At 40.2% G+C, this 9,491-nt stretch overlaps 1 protein-coding gene across 4 annotated transcripts in view; it reads right to left on the bottom strand.

Moving 5' to 3' along the window:
• PCYT1A (phosphate cytidylyltransferase 1, choline, alpha) overlaps positions 1 to 9,491 on the bottom strand; it is a 61,989-nt gene that overhangs the window by 35,926 nt on the left and 16,572 nt on the right. For 2 of the 4 annotated variants that reach the window (XM_015562535.1, XM_015562538.1), the window contains exon 2: positions 6,472 to 6,632. In XM_015562535.1, the coding sequence (XP_015418021.1) occupies positions 6,472 to 6,588 (117 nt within the window). In that variant the 5' untranslated portion in view covers positions 6,589 to 6,632. Of the gene's footprint in view, positions 1 to 6,471; positions 6,636 to 9,491 lie in introns of all 4 variants that reach the window. The other 2 variants (XM_006753406.2, XM_015562531.1) reach the window with 2 other exon arrangements.

The following is a 9,491-nucleotide window of genomic DNA, read 5'->3' as shown; positions in this document are numbered from 1 at the left end:
CTTGTATGCACGCATATAAACCAAACCAATGGACATGGACAACAGGGGGGTGAGAGCATGAGTGCTGGGGGGTAGGATAGGGGTTAATGGGGGGGATGAGGACACATCTGTAATACGTTAACTAATAAAGAATTTTTTTAAAAAAAGTGGGAGGCATAGCAAATCTACCTAATACACAGAAACAATTACAAAGAGGCAGCCAAAATTGGAAGAGAAAAAAACATGCTCCAAGTTAAAGAACATAAAAAATCCCCTGAATATGAACTGAATAAAATGGAGGCAAGCAATCTACCAGCAACTGGGTTCAAAACAAGGGTTATAAGAATGCTCAAGAAACTTAAGGGAAGAATGGATGAACTCAATGAAAACTTAAAGAGATAGCAAACATAAAAAAGAGCATAGAGTCCTAGCTGGTTTTGCTCAATGGATAGAGTGTTGGCCTGTGGATTGAAGGGTCCCAGGTTCAATTCTGGTCAAGGGCACATGCCTGGGTTTCGGGCTCGATCCCTTGTAGGAGGCATGCAAGAGGCAGCCGATCAATGATTCTCTCTCACTATTGATGTTTCTCTCTCTCCCTCCCTCTCTGAAATCAATAAAAATGTATTTTTTTAAAAAGAGTATAGAAGTCAGTAAGAAATGAGGAATACAATAACTGAAATGAAGAATACACTAGAAAGAATCAACTGCAGGTTAGATGAAGCTGAGGATCAAATCAGCAATTTGGAAGACAACAGAAAACACCCAATCAGAGCAGTAAAAAGAAACAAGAATCCAAAAATATTAGGATAGTTTAAGGGACCTCTGCGGCAACATCTGCATTATAGGGGTACCAGAAGAAGGGAGAGAAAGCAAGGGATTGAGAACCTATTTGAAGAAACAATTACCGAGCCCAGATGGCGTGGCTCAGTGATTGTCAACCTATGAACCAGGAAGGTCATGTTTTAATTCATGCCTGGGTTGCAGGCTTGATTCTCTGTGTGGGGCATGCAGAAAGCAGCTGATCAATTATTCTCTCTTATCATTAATGTTTCTATCTTTCTTCCCCCTCCCTTCCTCTCTGAAATCAATAAAAAAAATATTTAAAAAAAAGAAAGAATGACTGAAAACTTCCTTAACCTGAAGCAGGAAAAAGACAAAAATCCAGGAAGTACAGAGAGTCCCAAACAAGTTGAATCCAAAGAGACTCACATCAAGACACATCATAATTAAAATGGCAAAGGTTAAAGACAAAGGGAGAATCTTAAAAGCAGGAAGCAAAAGACAGTTTCCTACAAAGGAGCTCCCATAAGACTGATAGCTGATTTTTCAACAGAAGGGACTGGCACAAAAGATTCAAAGTGATGAAAAGCAAGGACCTACAACCAAGATTGCTCTACCTAGGAAAGCTATCATTTAGCACCAAAGGACAGAAAAAGCAGTTCCCAGACAAGAAAAACCTAAATGGTTAATCACCACCCAACCTGTATTACAAGAAATGTTCACAGATCTTCTTTAAGAAGAAGAAAAAAGTTAAAAATATGAATAATAAATGGCAATAAATACATATCTATTGATAATTACTATATTCTTATTTTTAAATTTTCTTTTTAAATTATAGTTTACATTCAATATTATCTTGCATTTGTTTTAGGTGTACAGTATAGTGGTTTGATAATCATATACTTTACAAAGTGTTCCCCCCTTTATTTCTAGCACCCACCTGGCAACATACATAGTGATTACAATATTATCAACTACATTTCCTATGCTGGTTTGTTTTTGCCCACACTGTCCAGAATCATCTTGATATCCTTGGCACTGGAGAAGGCACTGCCCCCGAGGTCATCTTTTCATATCTGTGTTATTATTATTACTAGAGACCTGATCCATGAATTAGTGCATGGCTGGGGTCCCTTGGCCTGGCCAGCAATCATGGGTGATCGGGGCCGATCAGGGCCATCTCGCTAGGTTCCCATCGGGGCCAATGGGGGCCAGCCGGCTGTGAGGAGGGGCCACTGGAGGTTGCCGGCCATGGGAGGTGGGCTGTGGGAGGGCACTGACCACCACGGGGCAGCTCCTGCATTGAGCATATGCCCCCTGGTGGTCAGTGTGCATTATAGCAACCAGGCAACCAGTCATTCGGTTGTTCGGTCGCTTAGGTTTTTATATAGAGAGATTTTTAAAATATATTTTAAATTGATTTTTAGAGAAAGAGGAAGGGATAGAGAGATAGAAATATCTATGAAAGAGAAACATCATTCATCAGCTACCTCCTACGTTCCCCCTACTCGGGATTGAACCTGCAACCTAGGCACATGCCCTGAGTGGAATCAAACCAGTTTCCTCTGAGTTCATGAGTCGATGATCAACCACTGAGCATTACCGGCCAGGCTATGATTTTTTTAATCCTTACCTGAGGATATTTTTCCCATTGATTTTTAGATAAAGAGTAGAGCAGTGGTTCTCAACCATCTGGCCCTTTAAATACAGTTCCTCATGTTGTGACCCAACCATAAAATTATTTTCGTTGCTACTTATAACTGTAATGCTGCTACTGTTATGAATCTTAATGTAAATATCTGATATGCAGGATGGTCTTAGGCGACCCCTGTGAAAGGGTCGTTCGATCGCCAAAGGGGTCGCGACCCACAGGTTGAGAACCACTGGATTAGAGGGAGGAAGGGAAGGAGAGAAAGAGAGAGAGAAACATAAATGTGGGAGAGACTGATCAATTGGTTGTTTCCCGCATCCACCCCAACCGGAGCCAGGGATTGAACCTGCAACTGCAGTATATGGCCTTGATCAGGAATTGAACCCGAGACCCTTAGGTCCACAGGCTGACACTCTAACCACTGACTCAAACCAACCAGAGCTCTTTTCATCTTTGTATCTCTAATTCTAGCAAATGGCACACAGAGGTTCTCAATATATGTTTATTGGTTGTGGTAATAGTTGCACAACTCTGTGAATATACTAAAAACCATTGATTATACAGTTTAAATTGGTGGATTATATGATCTCAATAAAGCTGTTATTGAAAAAGCAAAACAGCCCAGCCAGTGTTGCTCAGTGGTTGAGCGTCGCCCTAGGTACCAAGAAGTTCTGGTTCAACTCCTGGTCAGGGCACAAGTCCTGGTTGTGGACTCAATCCCAAGTGGAAGGCATGCAAGAGCAGCCAATCAGTGATTCTCTCCCATCACTGATGTTGCTATCTCTCTCCTCTACCTTCCTCTCTGAAATCAATAAAAATGTATTTAAGCCCAGCCAGCGTGGCTCAGGGATTGAGCATTGACCTACAAACCAGTAGGTCCCAGTTTGATTCCCCATGGGAGCACATGCTTGGGTTGCAGACTCAATCCCCAGTAGGGGACGTGCAGGAGGCAGCCTATTCAATGATTTTCTCTCATCATTGATGTTTCTATCTCTCTCTTCTTCTCCCTTCTTCTCTGAAATGAATAAAAATATATTTATTTTAAAAAGGGAAACATAACCCTGGCCAGTGTGCTCAATGGTTTGAGTGTCATCCCATGTACCACAGAGTCAAGGGTTCAATTCCAAGTCAAGAGCATGTACCTGGATTACAGGTTTGATCCCTAGCCCCAGTTGCAGGAGGCAACTAATAGATGTGTCTCACATCGATGTTTCTCTCTCTCTCCCTCCCTCCCTCCTTTCCTTCTACTCTAAAAATCAATGGGGAGAAATATCCTCTGGTAAGGATTAACAAAAATATATACATTTAGATCTTGTTTGCTTTTGCTACAGGGTTGAAATAGGCTCACAGACAAAAAGTACAAGTATACAAAGGAGATGACAAACAAGTTTATTTAACATATACTCCTCATTAGGATCAGTCCAGCCAGTTGGGTGAGTGAATCTTTAAACATTAGCCATGTAGGCCAGGGTGTGCCAGAGAAGAATGTGAAATAGGTAACAAAAGTCACTCAACTGATTTGTGACATGAATATATGAAGCAAAGTAATTTAAAATACTGAGATTTCTCAGATTCTAAGGACCAAGAAATTTAAGTCTTCTCAGAGCCCATTCCAATAAGACAGGCCTTCTTTGCTCTATTCCTGGCTATGGTGATTGCCTGAGAGTACCACGTACTTTGTTATAATTTGTCCCTTCTCCAAGTGAGATTGCTGAATTGGTGCCCACCACCATCTCCTTAATCTAAACTAAGGAACATTCAGAAACTAATGTCCTGTTTTGTTGACTGCTGAGTCGTTTTCTGACTTTACTTGCTATGGTATGCAGAATAATGGCCCCCTAAAGATATCTACATCTTATTCTCAAGAACCTACGACTATGCTTTACATGGCAAAAGGAGCTTTGCAGATGTGGTTAAATTAAAGGATTTTGAGACAAGGAGATTATCCTGCATTTTCTAGGTATGTCCAATATAATCACAAGGGTCTTTATAAGTGAACGAGGGAGACAGGAGAGTCAGAATCAGGAGATGTGATGACAGAAGTAGTGAATAAAGTGATGCAGCCAGGTCAGTGGTTGAGCGTTGACCTATGAACCAGGAGGTCATAGTTCGATTCCCGGTCAGGGGACATGCCTAAGTTGAGGGCTCGATCCCCAGTGTGGTGTGTGCAGGAGGCAGCCAATCAATGATTCTCTCTCATCACTGATGTTTCTATTTCTCTCTCCTTCTCCCTTCCTCTCTAAATAAAAATGTATATATGTTTTTAAAAAGTGATGCAATTGCTGGCTGGCACCATGAGCAGAGCAATGTGAACAGTCTCTAAAAGCCGGAAAAGGCAAGGAAACAGATTCTCCCCTAGAACCTTCAACTCTGCCAACACTTTGATTTTAGGTCTCAGAGACTGATTTCAATTTTCTGACCTCCAGGACTGTAAGATAATATATCTGTATTGTTTCAGCCTACTAAATTTGTGGTAACTTGCTATAGCAACAATAGGAAACTAATATACTTGCCCTACTAATAACATCAATACTAGGCCTGGAGCATATGTATCCTATTTGTGAAGTCCTGTTGCTTTTATTGCACAAGATACGAGTATTGGTTTGGAACAATTGTTTACTGTGTCAGAATAAAATGCTTTCCTTTTGGGCTATGAAACTCCATAACTAAACAATGGAAACTAAAGTTTGATCACTGGTTAATGTTCAATATAGGTAAAGAAAATACAGAAACATGCAATTCTGTCACTGGGATTTTGGATCATGGATTTTCATAATATTGTATATCAATAATAACTTCAGCCCTGGCCGGTGTTGATCAGCAGTTAAGAGTGTCAGCTTATGCACCAAACAGTCATGGGTCGATTCCCAGTAAAGGGCATGTACCTGGGTTGCAGGTTTGATTCCCAGCCCCAATCAGGGCATGTGCAAGAGGCAACCAATTGATGTATCTCTCTCACATTAATGTTTCTCTCTACTCTCCCTCCAACCAATTGATGTGTCTCTCCCTCTCCCTCCCTTCCACTCTAAGGATCAATGGGAAAAATATTCTCAGGTGAGGATTAAAATAATAATAATCCTATATAATAAAGAGGTAATATGCAAATTGACCATCACTCCAACACACAAGATGGCCGGCAGGGGAGGGCAGTTGTGGGCAATCAGGCCGGCAGGGGAGGGCAGTTAGGGGCAACCAGGCTGGCAGAGGAGGGCAGTTAGGGGTAATCGGGCTGGCAGAGGAGCAGTTAGGCATCGATCAGGCTGGCAGGGGAGTGGTTAGGGGGTGATCAGGCTGGCAGGCAGAAGCAATTAGGGGCAATCAGGCAGGCAGGCAGGTAAGCGGTTGGGAGCCAGCAGTCCTGGATTGTGAGAGGGATCCCAGATTGGAGAGGGTGCAGACAGGGCTGAGGGGGGGACACACACACACCCCATGCAGGAATTTTGTGCACCAGGTCTCTAGTAATAATCATGATAATAACTTCACTTGTGTGTTCTTTAACATGTTTTTAGAGGGGAAGATTTAGAAAGGATATAAAGCTGAGACAGGAAGAGCAATTTGGAATAGGGTATTTCACTGAAGGCTTGGCAACAATTAGAAATACAAAGATAATGTCCCAGAGATAAAGGAATACAAGGTAAACAGTAATAAAAAAAGTTCTCATCTAAGATATAAGCAGTAATAGAGTGGTTAAATGATATGGGATTAAAGATAGTAAGACAGAAAACTAAACACCATAAGATGATACCAAGATCAGATCACTGCCTGGAGACCTGATTTCTCTATTTCATTAGTTTCAATTTGATCTTTAGCCTAATATACAACACAACCTCCAAATTTTCCTAACATTCTTTTTCTAATTCCTATGTAAAGCTCTTACAACTGAGCTGTGAGTTATAATCCGGTAAGAAAGCATAAGATTTACAACAACTATGAAAATACTTACTATCCACACTTACTATTCATTGTCTCCATTATTTAAGAAGACTTGTAATGTTATATCAGTTTTCTACCTTCCCCCTGCCAGGTTAAATGTACAACACAGAAAACTCTTCCTTACTTACAACTGCACAGCGTGGCATTTTGGAAGTAATCCCATCTTCCTCTGTTGCCCCATTGGGTCCAGGTGCCTCTTTCCTCCTTTTTCTTGTGTTGACTTTGGCTGAATTCTGTGCATCCATCTTCTTTTAACCGGTCATAGAAAGTGAAAAAGAAACTTTTCTCACTGGGGGAGAAAAAAGTCTGTCACCAGTATTTCAGAGATGTTAACACAGATATACTCAGCAAAAGATCAATTCCATGGCACATATTTCCCAAAGAAGAGCCAACTGCATCTGGCAAAAACAAAGCTTCATAAACACAGGCTCCAGTAGAAACTCTAAATTGATTCTCAATGGAACAAAGGCCACAATTAATCACCTGACCTTGGAACTTATTTCCCTTGACCAATGAAGCCTGCATAACCTACTAATTCCACATCCTGACTGCATGCAAAAGGTTGAAATAACTTGGCTGAGAAAGTTTGTTATACAGCTTTAACAATACCCTTTAGGACACCTGGAGGTATGACCAATGCAAGGAAATGTAAAAGGTATGTCTTTGGTGCAGATGGGGGAAAGAGCCTTTTTTTAAAGGATTGGTTATCACCAATTCCTGGTTTAACAAAGCATGGATTTCTTAACTCTAAATTCTCTGTAGATTTCAGACACCACTCCACCAGGGATCTATGGAAATTGTGGTGTAAGTGTATTGTAGCTTTTAAATATCCTTCCTCTTCCTTCTTTAATATTCATTTTCCCTTCCTCTTTCAGAGTCACAAGCACCTTAAATTTGCTCAGAGTCCCCAACTATTAAAACCCCAACCAGGTTTCTCCTTGCCCCAGGAAAAAAGTCATTACTGTCTCATTTTGCGGAGAGCTTCTGGCAACTAGCTATTATATAAAAGTTCTGAATGTATGATACTTCATATTTAGATATTGGCTTGTGCTGCCTCTCCAATTCCCAGCAAGGATCTGCTTTGGGTAACGTAATTTACACAAACAAATTAACTTCTTGGCACTGATGAAATTTTAGGCATCAGCCAGAAATTGGGGATAGAGGAATTTTAATGATCAGCTGCCTTCTCTGCCCAAGATACACACAGCAAAAGACGGAAGAAAGATCATCAGAGCAGAGGAGGAAAACAAAACAAGTGCCAGACAGAATGAGGACATTCTACTCTGCCTCACTGACTCCAATAAGCTTTCCTGAATAAGATGTTCATCTAAACAACAGCAATTTTGCCTTACTTTCTTTCCTCCAGCTGAATTCCAAGTGGCAATGTGACAAGATCTACAAGAAACCTGACCTAATTCTTAGAGACTGATGGTGACACCGAAGTATTAGGCTGATGTAAAAAAATGTGAGTCTAAAGTGAAAGATGAACACCACCCAGAAACTTCCTTTCATCACAAATGCAAATTAAAATGAAAAGATACTATACATTTAACAAGTTTTTCCAGTGATGATAATCAGAGCTTTTCTTCATTATTGTTATTAAGTATTCTTTCAAAATATCCAGGTCAGTGTTGCTACTCCCATCTCACTGCTAACAATGCCTCATCGGTCCATTTAGTGACCACTTCTAACTTGTATATGAGAAGACTTCTCTGTAAATATCTGCTAAATTCTTCTCAGGGTAAGCAGACAAAACCATTGGAGAAATGTAATCAGCAATCTGGTGTCAGGCAGCTCAAGCTCAGGTGGTCAATATATTAAGTACTTACTGTGTACAAGGTATTCGACATAATTTTTCAAAGTAAAAACTGTTTTCTCCAGAAGTTCTCAATCAAGGTGAGGAAACCACGTGTTTATGATGTAAAAAAGCTCTTTAGAATTCTAAAACCATTGGGCAAAAGTTTGTTGAGGAACAGGATATTTACACAGTTTCAAAGTATCTCCCCACAGATTATTTATTAATTACAAAGGGAAAGTTACCTTTTTAGTGAAAAAATCTCTTACCTGCCCTAGCCAGTTTGGCTCAGTGGCTAGAGCGTTGGCTTGCGGACTAAAGAGTCCCAGGTTCAATTCCAGCCAAGGGCACATGCCCAAGTTGTGGGCTCCCTGGTAGGGGGCATGCAGGAGGCAGCCGATCAATGGTTCTCTCTCATCATTGATGTTTCTATCTCTCTCTCCTTCTCCCTTCCTCTCTGAAACCAATAAAGAAATATATTTTAAAAAAATCTCTTAGCAAGTGATCAAAGTTAATTAACATAACCAATAATGAATGCTTCCTTGTGTGAGGCACTAAGGATACACTACCTGCCCAAAATGCATAACCTGTATGGATTTATGAGGAATAAGCCGACAAACCTTAATTAAAGGACAGTGTACAAAACAAGCCTGTGTTCTTCAAAAAATTTCAATCATGAAAAACAATAAAGGGCTGAAGCACTGCTCCAGGTTAAAAGAGACCAAAGAGCCAGGCCAGTGTGGCTCAGTGGTTGAGTGTGGGCCCATAAATCAAGAGGTCACTGGTTCAATTCCCAGTCAGTGTCCATGCCCCGATTACATGGACGTGCAGGGACGTGCAGGAGGCAGCTGATCGATGTTCATCTGTCTATCGCTGTCCCTTCCTCTCTCTAAAATTAAAAAAAAGAGAGACCAAAGAAATGATAACTAAATATAATGCAAAATTCTTAATTGGGGGAAAAATTGTTACAAAGAATAGTTACTAGGACAATAAATAAAATTTGAATATGAACTGTATATCAAATAATAGACATCAATGTTTAACTTCTCTGATTTGATTTTACAGTGTGCTATGGAAAAGACTGTCCTTGTTTTTAGAGAAAAATGCTGAAGTATCTAGGGATAAAAGTTCATGATCTCTGCAACTTACCCTCAGCAAAAAAAAAAAAAGAAGAAGAAAATATATGTACATCATATTACATTACATATAAAATAGGTAAAGCAAATATGGCCAGTGTTATCTAGGCAGGGCATAAAGGGGTTCATTTTAATATTCTTACAACTTTTCTATAGGCTTTACTTTTATTTCAAAATAAAAAGTTCAATTTTTAAAATGCTCTTTAAGATTTTCTAC

This window comes from Myotis davidii, unplaced genomic scaffold (genome assembly GCF_000327345.1).
Source record: "Myotis davidii unplaced genomic scaffold, ASM32734v1 scaffold571, whole genome shotgun sequence".
NCBI classification, from domain to species: Eukaryota; Metazoa; Chordata; class Mammalia; order Chiroptera; family Vespertilionidae; genus Myotis; species Myotis davidii.
The sequence above is the reverse complement of the archived record's forward strand: the minus strand, read 5'-3'. Positions and strand labels throughout refer to the sequence as shown.